The sequence below is a fragment of the Diadema antillarum genome, unplaced genomic scaffold (assembly GCF_040938485.1).
Source record: "Diadema antillarum isolate AM-2024a unplaced genomic scaffold, OU_Dant_1.0 seq00002211_RagTag, whole genome shotgun sequence".
Classification (NCBI taxonomy): Eukaryota; Metazoa; Echinodermata; class Echinoidea; order Diadematoida; family Diadematidae; genus Diadema; species Diadema antillarum.
This window is the reverse complement of record NW_027272845.1, coordinates 122,668-136,673: the sequence shown is the minus strand read 5'-3', so window position 1 is coordinate 136,673 and position 14,006 is coordinate 122,668. Positions and strand designations below refer to the sequence as shown.

The 14,006-nt window shown below is 38.4% G+C and overlaps 1 protein-coding gene across 1 annotated transcript in view; it reads right to left on the bottom strand.

Moving 5' to 3' along the window:
- LOC139714256 (serine/threonine-protein kinase mTOR-like) overlaps positions 1-14,006 on the bottom strand; it is a 232,271-nt gene that overhangs the window by 203,063 nt on the left and 15,202 nt on the right. Inside the window, exons 18-21 of the mRNA XM_071625971.1 lie at positions 4,912-5,004; positions 2,335-2,469; positions 1,483-1,612; positions 253-503 (exon numbers count right to left, since the gene is read on the bottom strand). Of these exons, the coding sequence (XP_071482072.1) occupies positions 253-503; positions 1,483-1,612; positions 2,335-2,469; positions 4,912-5,004 (609 nt within the window). The remainder of the gene's footprint in view (positions 1-252; positions 504-1,482; positions 1,613-2,334; positions 2,470-4,911; positions 5,005-14,006) is intronic.

The window sequence follows — 14,006 nt, the reverse complement described above, 5'->3', positions numbered from 1 at the left end:
TCTCACTTAGGAATGTTCAAAACATGAATCCCCACCTCAACCAGTACTGTACAGTCCCTTTAATATAATCGCAGGTCGAACATTTAGACAAAGATGAGAACACTGCTAACATTTTCATGGATGTAGCAATAAACGCACTTCTGGATGCAAGCAAAATTCTACAAGTTAGCATGTGAGACATTTTAAAGATAAAAATCTCCATAACTTTTTAATACATCACCGCCATATGACTGACATTCATAGCACACTCACCTCTCTTGTCCCATTATCGCAGGTGCGTATCACGTTGATATAAGTGGGCATGATCTGAGGAAGGAACTGCACACACTTCACTCCCAGGCTCTTGAAGATGAAGGTAATGGCCTGCACGACGCCGGTGTGGTGGTTTGCCAGCGAACCATCTCGCATGATGCGCATCAGCGTTGCTATGGCAACGGCCGGGTAGAACTCCTCCAGGGAGGCACTCCCCATGTTGACAAGCATCTCACTAGCCGTAGATTCCCCTAATTACCATGACAATGTAGAAAACATTAACATTATACCAGGTATGGCAAAAAAAATAACATTATACCGGGTATGCCAAAAAAAAGTGAGGAAAGAGTTGTGGCATATGGCTGATCATACATCAAGGTATTACCAAAAGGCCTGAACGGTGACTATGACCCTTTCTCGCTAGGTTTTCTTAACCCTCTGATAAACTTGCTCAAACTATTCTAGCTCAGATTTCCCCCAGCACTTTTTTCTCAGTTGTTAATCACACTTCTACACCAAGTATGTGCTTTCTGTTCTCATTGGCATACTTGTATGCAGCCCCATGTACAACAGCTAAGCACCACAACTGCAGTGTGGACTGAAACAGCTTTTGCAAACTTCTGTGCTAGATAAAATGTTGCAGTCATGGACAATCAGTAGTGTTCACATGCTTTCCTGAACCAGTTAGGACAGAAACAGGGTTAAACTTAACCCTCGTGAAGTTGTAGAACGAGGGGGGGGGGGGGGATACACCCAAGCAATTAGCAGAGACTCCAACTCTCCCGTTTTCGACGGGAGATCTCCCGCCGAAAGCCCATTTTTGCAGAATCTCCCGTTCTCCCGCTGAAGATTTGATTTCTCCCGCCCTGGCTCTGTGTCTCCCGGTGGAAAGGATTTCTTACTTATTGCTATCGTATGTTGAAAAAATTAGCCTTAGATAGCACCAGAGAACATCTAGAACCATAGGAAATTCGCGGTTCGCACACATCAACTTGGAGTCTCCCGTTTGCTTGGGGTTTCAGGCGGGAGAATCTCCAGATCAGAAGGTGCTTGGGGTTGGAGTCTCTGAATTACTGGACCAAGGGTCACAGATTTGAGAGTGAGAAAAGGCCTCATCCACAAATCCATCTTGGGACTTGGCATCAGGGAGGGGGAGGGGGGAGGAGTAGGGGTGTGCTAAGTCCTGGGCCTAGACCAAAATTTGATAGTGAGCAAAGGCCTCATCCATACCTCCATCCTGGGACTTGGCATCAGACATGCTTTGGGTGGCACCTCCATCTCCCGCCGTATCAATGACGCCCTGGTTGATCTTGTGTTTGTATGGATCCAGGGCTCCCAGCAGCCCAAGCACTCGGATGGTCTGTGGGAGGAGAGCATAGCAGGACACATTAAAGAGAGTCAAACCCGGGAAGAGCCAATATGTACATTTAAACAAAAGAAAATTTGATTAGCAGCAACTCAGGAGCATGTCAGAGAGAGATAGACAGACAGACAGACAGACAGATAGACAGACAGAGGACAAGTAGAATTGGTGGTATATTGATGTAGACATACATGTACAGTGATAAAAGGTGAGATATAGTGATATATAGACAGATAGATAGAAAACATATTTAAGAGAAAGAGAGAGGGAGAGTGAGTGTGTGACAGACAGTGCCAAGTGGTAGCAAGGAAAGCAATTCACAAGGAAAGTTATTAACAATGCAGCTTTACAAATACATTTTTTTTTTCTCACCAATCTATTCCATATTTCTGAGAAAAAAAGGAAATCAACACTCGCTGTTCAGGTTTTTGTCTAATGTTTCAGATTCATTGCAGTTTTTAACGCAATGTACGTTTGTATACTACAGCAACCCCGTGCTACATGAACGCAAAGTGGACAAAGCCACTTTGTGCACTGGAGTCACTTCAGTGGTTTTGTGATTTTGGCTAATCAGTACTCACTATTGATAAAATTGTTCTAACATTCTAACATCTCTCCACAAATGCACAGACTGTCTGCTCCCCTCTGCTTACACAGTTTTAAAAAGTAAGAGAAAATGAAAGAAGTTGCTGCATAGACGGAGTACGAGACTATTTTACCTCTCTCCTGAGGGTTGGTGACTGCTCCGTTTTCAGGAAGTTAAGGAGTACGTCCAAGAGGTTTGGATACTTGTTGTAAGGCTCCACCACATACCCCGTGCTCTCAACTAACTGGCCCAGGGTCCACAGGGCAACCTAGGTGGAAAGCATATATACAAATACAAAACATAGAAGCATATCAGGTAAAAATGAAGGTGATTAATACCCCCGCCCCGTGACGACAGTCTTACCCATGGAATGATCTTTCCTTGATCTTCTGCCATTTAAATGCCGTTACCATGGCAACGCAGCTTCCGACACGTCCGAAAAATATGTCTTGCACATCTTCCCACCAAGACTATTGTGTGTGCCACATTTCATAAGCTTTTGTCAAAAACTGAGGAAGTAGTTCAATCCACAAGATCTTTCCTTGATCTTCCGCCATTAATATGCCGTTACCATGGCAACGCAGCTTCCGACACGTCCAAAAAATATGTCTTGCACATCTTCCCACCAAGACCAATGTGTGTGCCACATTTCATGAGCTTCAGTGGAATACAGAGGAAGTAGTTCAATCCGCAAGATCTTTCCTTGATCTTCTGCCATTTATATGCCGTTACCATGGCAACGCAGCTTCCGACACGTCCGAAAAATATGTCTTCCACATCTTCCCACCAAGATCAAGGTGTGTGCCACATTTCATAAGCTTTGGTCAAAAAACTGAGGAAGTAGTTAAATCCGCAAGATCTTTCCTTGATCTTCTGCCATTAATATGCCGTTACCATGGCAACGTACTTTCGGGTACTGTCAAAAAATGCGTCTTGCACATCTACAACCAAAGGCACACATATGTACCAAGTTTCATGGAAATTGGGCAAAAACTGAGGAAGTAGTTTGCAACACAAAATTTTCCATCATTTTGGCTCATAATATGTGAGCTGTTACCATGGCAACATACTTTTTGTCACTGTCAAGAAATGTGTCATGCTGACCTCCTAAGACAAACATTCAATATGAATTCCATGAGAATTGGAAGAACACTGATGAAGCAGTTTTGCCATGAAGCATTTTGCCCTATATTTTACCAATAACATGCCGTTACCATGGCAACGCACTTTTTGCCACTGCGGAAATATGTGTCTTGCACATTAACATATTCAGATGAACATCTGTACCTAATTTCATAAAAATTGATCAAAAACTGTGGGAGGAATTCGCGACGCAAGATTTGTACCCATTTTTGCCCATAATATGCCGTTACCATGGCAACGTACTTTTGGGTACTGTCAAAAAATACGTCTTGCACATCTACAACCCAAGGCACACATCTGTGCCAAGTTTTATGGGAATCGGTTGAAAACTGAGGAAGTAGTTCGCGACGCAAGATTTGCAACGGACCGACCGCCCGACCGACCGCCCGACCGACCGCCCCACCGCCCCACCGCCCGACCGCCCGACCGCCCGACCGCCCGACCGCCCGACCGCCCGACCGCCCGACCGCCCGACCGCCCGACCGTCCGCTGATTCCTATATACCCCCTTCAAACTTCGTTTGACGGGGGTATAACAATTCTGTGGATTATTCCATCTCTGTTTCGTCTCCATCACATAACCCACCTCTATCATCACCGCACACACATAGCTATGTGGCACTCGGCATGCACTCAATTGTATTCAAATAATCACGCGAACTGGTCCAGTCTTCAAAGTTCTTGTGAGATGATAGCCGTAGCCCATGATCTACAGTTGTAGCCTACTATATGTACATGTATCTTTAATAATGAGAACAAATAGTTGTATTTAAAGTACTGTATCTACCAATCAAATATATTTTCCCCCTTTTTTTCACAATTATATTCTCATTATCATTGCAATTTTAAATATCACCATTAGTGTTGTTATTATTATTATTAATATTATCTTTCATATACTTTGATCTGTTTGGTAACTTGCATTGGTTGAATGACTCTCACTTTCATTTTGTTGCCTCTTATTGGTACACCAGATTAGGGCTCACTGCTTGCTCCACCCCCTCCACAACTCTTGCTGTTGCTATTTCACTCTTTCCCTATTCTTTATCCCTCTGTTGTTCCTTATTTTGTTTGATGTTGCCTCCCTATTCATCCTTATCCTTCAAAAGTTGCCCCCTTGGTCCTAGGGATCATCACTGACCCTCCTCTGCCTTTTGTCTGTCCACTCTCCTGCTTTAATCCCCTCCTTTTACCTGTTGGGTTCCTTGCCCATGACCTCAAACCCTTCCTTCTGTTTTCTTTGTTCTGTGTCCCTAGCCCTCCAATGACTATTCTTGCTGTGTGTAGTCCTTATGCGTGATTGCTTTCCCTGCCTGTTTGTCATTTTGCCTCTGACGAAGATTCTGCTAGGATCGAAAGCTCAGGCCCCTTTTGACTCCAAAAATATTTCTACAGAGAAATGGAAATCAAGCTGACCACATCAAGCCCTTCAGGTATGAGTGCATAAACGGGCAGATGAAATATTTCCAGTTTGTTTTATGCGAGTGCTGACAGGTTGGCAGTGATCTCCTCTGCCAGAGCATGAGTGTGAAGCCGTCCATGTTTCAGAAAGGAGCTTGGCATCTTACCTCCCTCTTTCGGAGTGAGGCGCTGTCCTGCAGCATCTCCAGCATGATGGGGCAGAGTTCATCCATCCATTTCTTCATCTCAATCCCGCTCACCTGGAAGACAAGACATAACTCACACTTTATCAACAAACTCATGGCGATCAGGGAATGCAAGGCAATATAGCTTCATAGCGATGGATTATTGTGCTTATCGTATTAACTCTGTCTCTGTCAGGGACTTTTGGCAGTGTACGCAATAAAGTAGAGTTTTCTGTATCAATCGGCACTCAAGAGCACACAAGGATTCAACTTGCCATGATGAACCAAGTGCTGTGCTAGGTTCCCTAATCTGTTTCTCAAGCTAAAAAAATAAAAACTTTTTGAAATTTGACTCTTAGATTGATGCATTCCATGAACACAATATGTTTGCTTATCTTGTGTTAGTTTGAAAGATCAATAGCTTTTCTTCTTCTTCTTTTTTTTCAGAAAAAGCTGAAATGCAATTTGCATCTAATACACAAATTCATTTAGTAAACACAATATGTTTCTTTCTTTTGAGTTTAGTTTACAGCAATTGTCCTCTGAAATAGTCATATTCTAAGACCTGTGTGTCTTTAACTCATTTTGTCAAACTGATAAAGCCTCAATAGTAGGCCAGCCAAGACGATTTTTTTTACTTTGGACGGCAAAATTTGTTAATGCTAAGTTTTCCAGCTGAAAGTCTTGCAAAAATACTCAAGTTTAGCGTACGGCCGGATGTCAAGCGCGTTTTTGCCGAAAAATGCCTTTTTTAGCACAAAATTTGAAAGAATGTCGAAAATCACGATTTTTATTTTTTTACCGAAATAAGTAATGGTTGATAAGTACCTTTCAAACTAGAAATGTGTTATCTTCCATTTCAAGTTTAGAACCTGACTAATATGCATTTGAATGTAGAATTTTTACACGCACATATATGGCGCAATGAAACATAAAAACTTGATTTACTCAAAATTGTACTTTGTAAAATCTACCAATATTTCAAAGTTTTTTTAAACTACCTAAATCAATCTATTCAAAAGTTTTTATTTTTCCGAAATATAATATATATTCTGATATCTTATGCAGCAAAGAAATTACAAGATAAGGCGAAAGATAACTCGTTTTATGTTATCCTAAATGGGACGATGTATTTTTCCCGGACGCGCATTTTGAATGAAAAATCGAATGTATAGCGTAAGCCCATATATATTGTACATGGTATAGTGCGTGTAGGTGTTTATCTTACATAATTGGCGAAGTCAATGGACAGGTTGGATAGCTGACTGCAAAACCCTTTGTGGCACCTTGATATGGCTGAAATGTGCTTCTTCCCCCCCCCCCCCCCCCCAAAAAAAAAAAAATGATAATAAATAAAATCAGTAGTGTTGTTACCATGGCAACTGATCATTAGGTCACTCCCTGAAAATTTCAAATATTCATAATTGTAAAACGTACGAAAGTGTTGAAACATTTTGTGTGTGTGTGAAAAATGTATCAATCTAACTAATCTATGTTTAACAATGAAACCTAAGAGTTATATATAAATTGTTTACTATGTTCGGAAATGGTTGTCGTGGAAACCGTGATAACAAATCACGTGTTACTGGGAAAAATTACGATACCAAATCTCCCATCCTGCATACTCACCCCTTCCCCCGAGAATGCTTTGGAATTCATAATGCTATATAGTTTGCATTCTCAGGCCCTGAAACGGAGCCCTGCAAGGGATAGGCACGAAATCACTTTTACTTTTGTAATGTTCTAAGGCGAGGTGTTTGCATTTTATTTAGATTTATTCTCCCGCAGAAGACTTATACTAAATGTTTCTTTTATGATGGTTGATTGTTTACATGAACGTTGTTTGGAACGCACACTTAGTCGGCGACATAAAAATGTTATTATGTATCCCGGATTTGTGTGAAAAAGTAAGGCAAATATCACCCTCAAAAGAGAAAACAAGAAGTAAAAAGGAAGTAGAAGTGAAATGCGTACAATGCAATAACAGCCTCATTTCCCCTTCCCATCATTAAGTCGGTTATATCATCGAGTCTATATTGCAGATTATATTAATCCTTGGCCAAGTTCTATGTCCTTGGAGCAGACATGTATCAACTTGTTTGTTTGCAATTCGATTTTTTTTTCTATATTATCACAAATTTGTGAAAAAAAAATCATTTCAGTTATCACCAACACTCTAAATTCCCAGTCAACCAACAAAACGTACTACACAATGTGCACACGCCCGCAACCACCGTCTCAAACAGCGTTCACGAATGAAATACAGTAAACAGTAAACGAGGCAATTTCTCTTTTTTAAAGCAATGATTTGCCATTAGCGTACATTTACTAGAATATCAGCACTTGACATCTATGTTGCTGGTTACCAAAATGCTGATTAGAATACCATACACAGTAAGAACATGCTTGAATCCTGCAAAATATATATAATTATTTCTCTTCAACAGTATTTCGTTTTGAAAGGTAAAGAACCTCAGTCTCCATTTGTGGACATCTAAAAACAAACAAAAAATCCATCTGAAAGCAATCTTCTTAAATGATTAAAAGCTTTAGAAAAGAATGAGTCCTCAGTGAAAATGTCTTTCATGAACAAATCTCTGTGACATACATCCAAAGAGTTTGAAAAACAATACAAATTGCGCTGACTACATTAACTGCATTGATAGCCTCAATTTTTTTTTAATGTGACATATACTATAATGTGTCCAGCATCACAAACGTTACACCAGTTAGAAAAACAAAATGTTCTCTTTAAGCAATATTTCAATATCTCTATCTTTTTAACAATTTGTGGTTACATATCCTAGCTAATTATGACTGTACGCTGTTGCATTGAACTTTCGTCAATGTACAACTAAATTAGAATGGTGACTGCCAAATTTTTAAAAATCTACTTTTAGTCTGATATTATTTTTGTGTTCTGCAGACCAGTGTGATAAGATATCTGTACTGAATACTCGTCTCTCAGTGAAGAAAAAAAAAATCACCTCTCCAAAATGCATGGGTAATGTTTCCCTCTAATACTTTCCCTTATTCCAAGTACCAGAATACATTGCTGGGGCCCTGAATAGCTAACATATATTACAGTATTACCAACATCATGACAATTATGGCACATGTGAAAGAAACCTGGCAAAACATACATCTTGACCAGTACATTTTCTTTTCACTACTTCTTGTACTTGGCGTTTGGATTGAAAGATTTTACTTATGTTCGTTCCTTTAAGCTACATACTATTCTTTTATATCTTAAACTAGAAAAGAAAAAAACATGCTCTTTGCTATTTCCCTTCAGATTCACCAACTGTTACTTTGTGAAATTTTCTCTTTTTAAGCACTTCAACGTGCAGTTTTCTTTTTTTTTCTGACTAACATGTCACATATTTTCCTTCATCTGATGAAGAAAGGCAAAGTTCACTTCCCTTTTGTTGCCCCCCCCCCCCTTAAAAACAAAAACAAAAGACATTCCAATCTGACAGGATTAAAATGTTGGCGTTTGGGCTTCAAAGGAAATAACAGGATCAATTTCCATGAACTACTAGTATGCGGCTTGTAACTCTGAGTCTCAAAGGCATGGTATAGTTTTGGTTGAGATGGAGATTCAGACTTTAACTTTTTGCAAGCAAATAAAAACAACTTATGAAATATGAAAGAGCATCAAATTCTTAGAGTAATTTGAAGTTTGTTTGATTAAAGTTCTTGGTTTTGAAACGGCCGAGAAATTTTTTTAAAAAGTGACACAGAATGATAATAATTAGAAGTGGGTGCCACCTTCATTAGGACCTCTTTGTTTTTGTACATCTCGGCCTTTTCAAAACCAATTTTTAACAAATAAATTTGGAATTCCTCTTGGTATTGTTTACTCTTTAATATTTCATTACAGGGTTCTCATTATTTTACAAAATCTCCATCTCAGCCCCCATCTCAACCAAAAGTAGACCATCCCTCATCCCTTTAATGCTGCCATCAAAATTGGAAGTAGATCTATATCAAATCATATTGTAAATGCTCTTTGCCAAGTAGTGTTGTGCACATTTTGATATCAGGCCTTGTTTTACTTCATCACTAAGGGGAAAAAAAAGAAAAAAAAGATTAGAAAAGAAGCATTTAATCTGGATTAGTAGAAATTTCTAATATATACACATGTCTTTTATGTATTCAACTTCTATAATAGTCCTGAAAGCACATTGTGATTATATTTGAGAAGTTTAGATGGATGCATTCCACATGTAAGTTCAGGTTCTGATGACATCCTTCATACGGAATCTGGATGCGGACCGGATAGCCTGGCAGGGTTGTTTCTGGAGAGAGACAGAGAGAGAGAGAGAGAGAAAGAATGGTGTATCTGTCTTTACTTGATGAAGAAAGTGACATGGGCATTTTAATCTTTGGTGAAGACACAGTGACATATACGCTAATAAAGACATACGGTTACTTGATTTCCTCTATATGTAGTGTTTCCTTGAAACTGTAAAGTATATTATTTTATACAGTAGATCCTAATTGTAGCAATTTAACCGCGAGTACACGATGAAATATAAAATGTAGGAAACTTTCATGATCCAAATATCCAATTCTTTCCATTAAGCTTTTTATTCCATTCAGAAGAATTTCAAGGTAGTGCTTGCCTGATACTGCAACTTGATACATTCAACACTTTCGTGCATATAATGTCCCCATGACCTTTCACATCAATACCCTCATAACTAATCAAAGTCAAATTGCTTAGAGGTTATGGTAACTTTGCCATCCGAAGGTAAATATAATGTCATGGTAGCAATGCTCTACAGTCAATAAAAATCAGGGTTTCCCTGTAATTTACAATCAGCAGCAAAATCACAACAATAACTAAAATGCTACTTGTACAAGGCTCAGCAGGTAATCATCTCTTTTGTATAAAACCAAAGATGAAGATGATCTGCTGAGTAAATGTTAAGTTATTGCAAGATGAGAATAGGACAGATGTGCGTGTGAATGGATGACTGCAACAACATAAAAACTCCTGCAACCATCTTTGACAGAGGCTAAAAAAAGATAATCAGCGTTAATTCATGTAAATCTTCGTTGTTGGAGTGATTGACTACATGCATATGCAGTACTGCATTCATTTAGCAAAACGTGCGTTAATTTTCTGCCCAATGAACGATCGACAGTCAAAAATTTGGTCAAGATGTCAAAGGCTTGACAAAATATTCCAACATATATGGGGTTTACATTTTACATGTATTATTGCTTACCTCCCATATTTCCTTTCGAAATAGAGTACAGGATGCACAGATTAGAAGTTGGTAGTCAGGACATCTGTCTCTTTCTTTTTTTTTCTCTCTCTCTTGTCCGTAGTTGGCTGTGGTTTGCAGGGTCCATTTTGTCCACTTTGTGCTAATTCTGGTCGAAAATACAATTAACAAAAACTTAAATAAGTTATCATTTTTATGAGTGAAACAGGATAATCATACAGCAACAAAAAAACAAACACATTCATCATGAATTAGAATTAATCATCACGATCTCATGAATCCCGTAGTATAGAGATTTTGGATCTTCAGGTCACTGTCAACATTAATTTGTCTTACATGTAATACATTAATCATGTCATTGTTATTATCATCTTTGATGCTCTAAAGCCATATCTTACTGAAAATGAATTATGTAGGATGGAAGTCATCTTGACACCTGTAATTCCTGTACACAAATATTTGATTGTATCATGCTCTCATTTGTATGTGGATTAGGATATGATTTCCTTGCATAAATCGGTTTGTATTCATGAGATGATATTCCTAATTTCAAATGGTTGACTCTTACTTGTGAGCTGTAAAGGGCATTCACATCGCAGTCAAGACATCTTTCTATCTCCCCCTCACTCTAGTGGATGTGATCTCAAACTCAGCATGTCCATTTTTTTGCTGACACCTTGATAAAAATAAAGAACAATACATCACAGCATATCACCCTTACGTCATACTTAACGCAACATAATAACAATGGAAAGTTAATTGATTTGTGACTACAGACGTATTTTCATCTGTGCACACATTGAACACTTGTGCCAATTGACATGGTTGAGAAATATTTCATTACATATAATATCTTACTTGATTACATTTATGTTTGATTTTTATATGATCTCATCTTCAGTAGATAGAATACCGTTCTTTCATATGATCCTCTACAATAGAACATGCAATGAATTTACAAGAAAACAAGAATACACATTTGATCAGAGATTTGCTCCCCTTCTTATATAAATGGAGATACACGTGTATAAGATTATTCTCCTCTCTTTGTTTGCAAAGTACTTGTACACTGCATTGTAATGCAACTGTCAAAGTGAAAACATGCTTGTTACAATTTATTCAAATGGAATAGGAATATTTGATACTCAATGTATTTAGATTTGGCATTATTTTCAACTGGGCACTGAAGTGATACATTTGATAATCAAACACTAAGTAAGTTAGTATTTAAAAGATATTTCAAATTAGACCGCTATTTAAGACATTTACCGTTTCTTACCTTCTGGTTGTTCTGCACTTTGTTGCAGGTAGAAAGAGCTCAGTCTTTACAATTAGATTTTGGCAAGTCAGGATAGGCCTATGTCTCTCTCTTTGGTGAAGTTTGAAGACAAGACTCAGTCTGTCCACTTGTTGGTACATCTAGCTGAAAACAGAAATCAACATGACTCAAATAATTTTTTCATCTTTAAAGCAGAGCCTTATAAGCTAACAGTGAACAAAAAATAAAATCAATTTGAAATTTGATTGTTTTGAAAAGGCATCTTGACATTGACATAATTTTCTTTGTTCCCCATGCAAATCAATTATAACTAAAAATATATCTCTTTTATTAAGATGATATTTTTTTTTAGCTTTTTAAAAAGTTAAAAAAGAAGAAGGAAGATATTTAGGTTTCAGTGAGTCGATATAAATGATCCATTAAAAATGTAATATTTACTTTTTTTTTCAAAGGAACCTTTATTCTTTGAGACATTAACATAAGAACTTGGTACTTATGAGTAAAGACATTTCTAAATAGTTCCTCTTTGACTAGATCTACTTGTAAACTGGAAGAGTACATGTAAATGATTCACAGATTAGGAGAGGTTGGCAGTCAGGACTTAACACTTTCTCTCTCTCTCTCTCTCTCTTTCGGGCATATTCGAATGGCAAGATCACTTGGTTGTAGACTCGATTATATATAAAACACCTAGGCCTAAATCCTAGACTCTTTTTCTGAACCCACAGGTCTACAAATACCAGAAAGAGTGGAATCAACCTTAGACCTCTGCTCTAGAGACTAATATTAGTCTAGCTAATTCACGTCAGAGCTAATGTTAGGATCCTCTAATGTTAGATCTAACATGAACTTTTTGATCAAAGTTAGCCTACATATATAGTATAATTATTATGCACAGATTTTAGAACCTCTAGACGTCTAAACTTAGGTCTAGCTAGGCCTAGTAAGCTGGGTCTTTACAACAAAACTGCCTAGATATGAGTAGTAGGTTACTAGAAACCTCTAACGTTAGGTAGAATCAGTGGCCCAGATCTTGACTAAGGTTAGACCTAGATCCTAATTCCAGACGCCAGCTATTTATGCTTCAGATCCCGGCCCTAGATTTTATATTGTAGGTCTAGTATATTAGACTCTAAACGTTGGTAGATCTACATCTACACCTTCTGTATAGACTACAGCCCCTTGCCCTGGACCTGGCTCTAGCCCTACAAATATACCTAACCAGCGCAGTAACGTTAGTAGTAGTGGGCCTGTACTGTCCACGTTATACAACTGCTAATGTGCTAACGTTAGGTGTTAAGTTCATTGTGATTATACTATCATAGGGCCTAGCCCGATTGAATTGTTTTGGCATAATAACAGGCGTAGCCGTACATTCTAACACTAACACTAACGTTAGAGTAACACTACCCCTACTAGCTAGAATGTCTAACACTAACGTTAGTATTAACAGTTAGAGAGTGTAACCGTTAGATAGATTAGACCTAACAGTAGACGAGGATTCAGTCCAACTGCATGTGATGAGGCCATAGATTACAAACCTAGATCGAACGAACAAGACACCTCAATCTAGACGTATACCTAATGTTTGTTAGGCCTCTTTTCGCACCGCGTCAAGACGTGCTTTACGGAATAATCGGTGTTCCACTAACAAGCACCGCCGGCACGGTCGGGTGGCGGCCCGGGGGTTGGTAGGCATGCCCGCGCCCACGGGATCGCTGCGAAATACAGTAATTAAAGACATCGGCCTAACGTAGTACTAGCGCTTGAACCTTGATATTAACCAAGTCTCAGATCAAAGTTGTATATCTAACTGTTAGATCAAAACAGATTTTTAAGTTTCGTTATGCAGTGCAATAAAGAACTATGTATTTAATTACTAAGTTACTTACATTCGAAGGAAATAGTCCCTTTTCCAGTCACCACGTTTCCAACTCACCGACCGAAACATGCAGCTCTCGCGCGAGAGATTTCACCTGTAGCTAGCTGGTAGGGGTAGACGTACGCACACGTATTAAGTATTCGCGCGCACACAAGCTGCGCGGGGCTACTGGAAAATGCTTGAAAATGCATTTTCTGAGTTCCTGCAAGTTCAGAGTTTTGATTAAAAGTAAAGATTTCTTCAAGAAAACTAGAAATAATATTGACACATTCAATTAAAGAAGCACTTGTAGTTTTATAAAACATTAAATTACTTTTGGAAGATCATCTAATTAGCTTGGAAAAGCAAACTTTGCAGAACGTTAATTAATCTGTGAATATTATTTCGAGAAAACAACACCCAAACATTTGAGAGCCCCATATATGGCTGTACAAAATGACTTTTTAAATTGCTAAGGAAACACATTTAAATTGCAATTTCATTAAAAGGGACAATTGAAACTCATGATCTTTCAAATATCAATTGAATGCAAGCAAAAAATAAAAACCGTGATTTTTGACATGCTTCTGAATTTTGTGCTAAAAATGACATTTTTCGGCAAAAACGCGCGTGACATCCGGCCGTACGCTATTCCTTAGTATTTTTGCAAGACTTTCAGTATGAGAACGGAGCATTAACA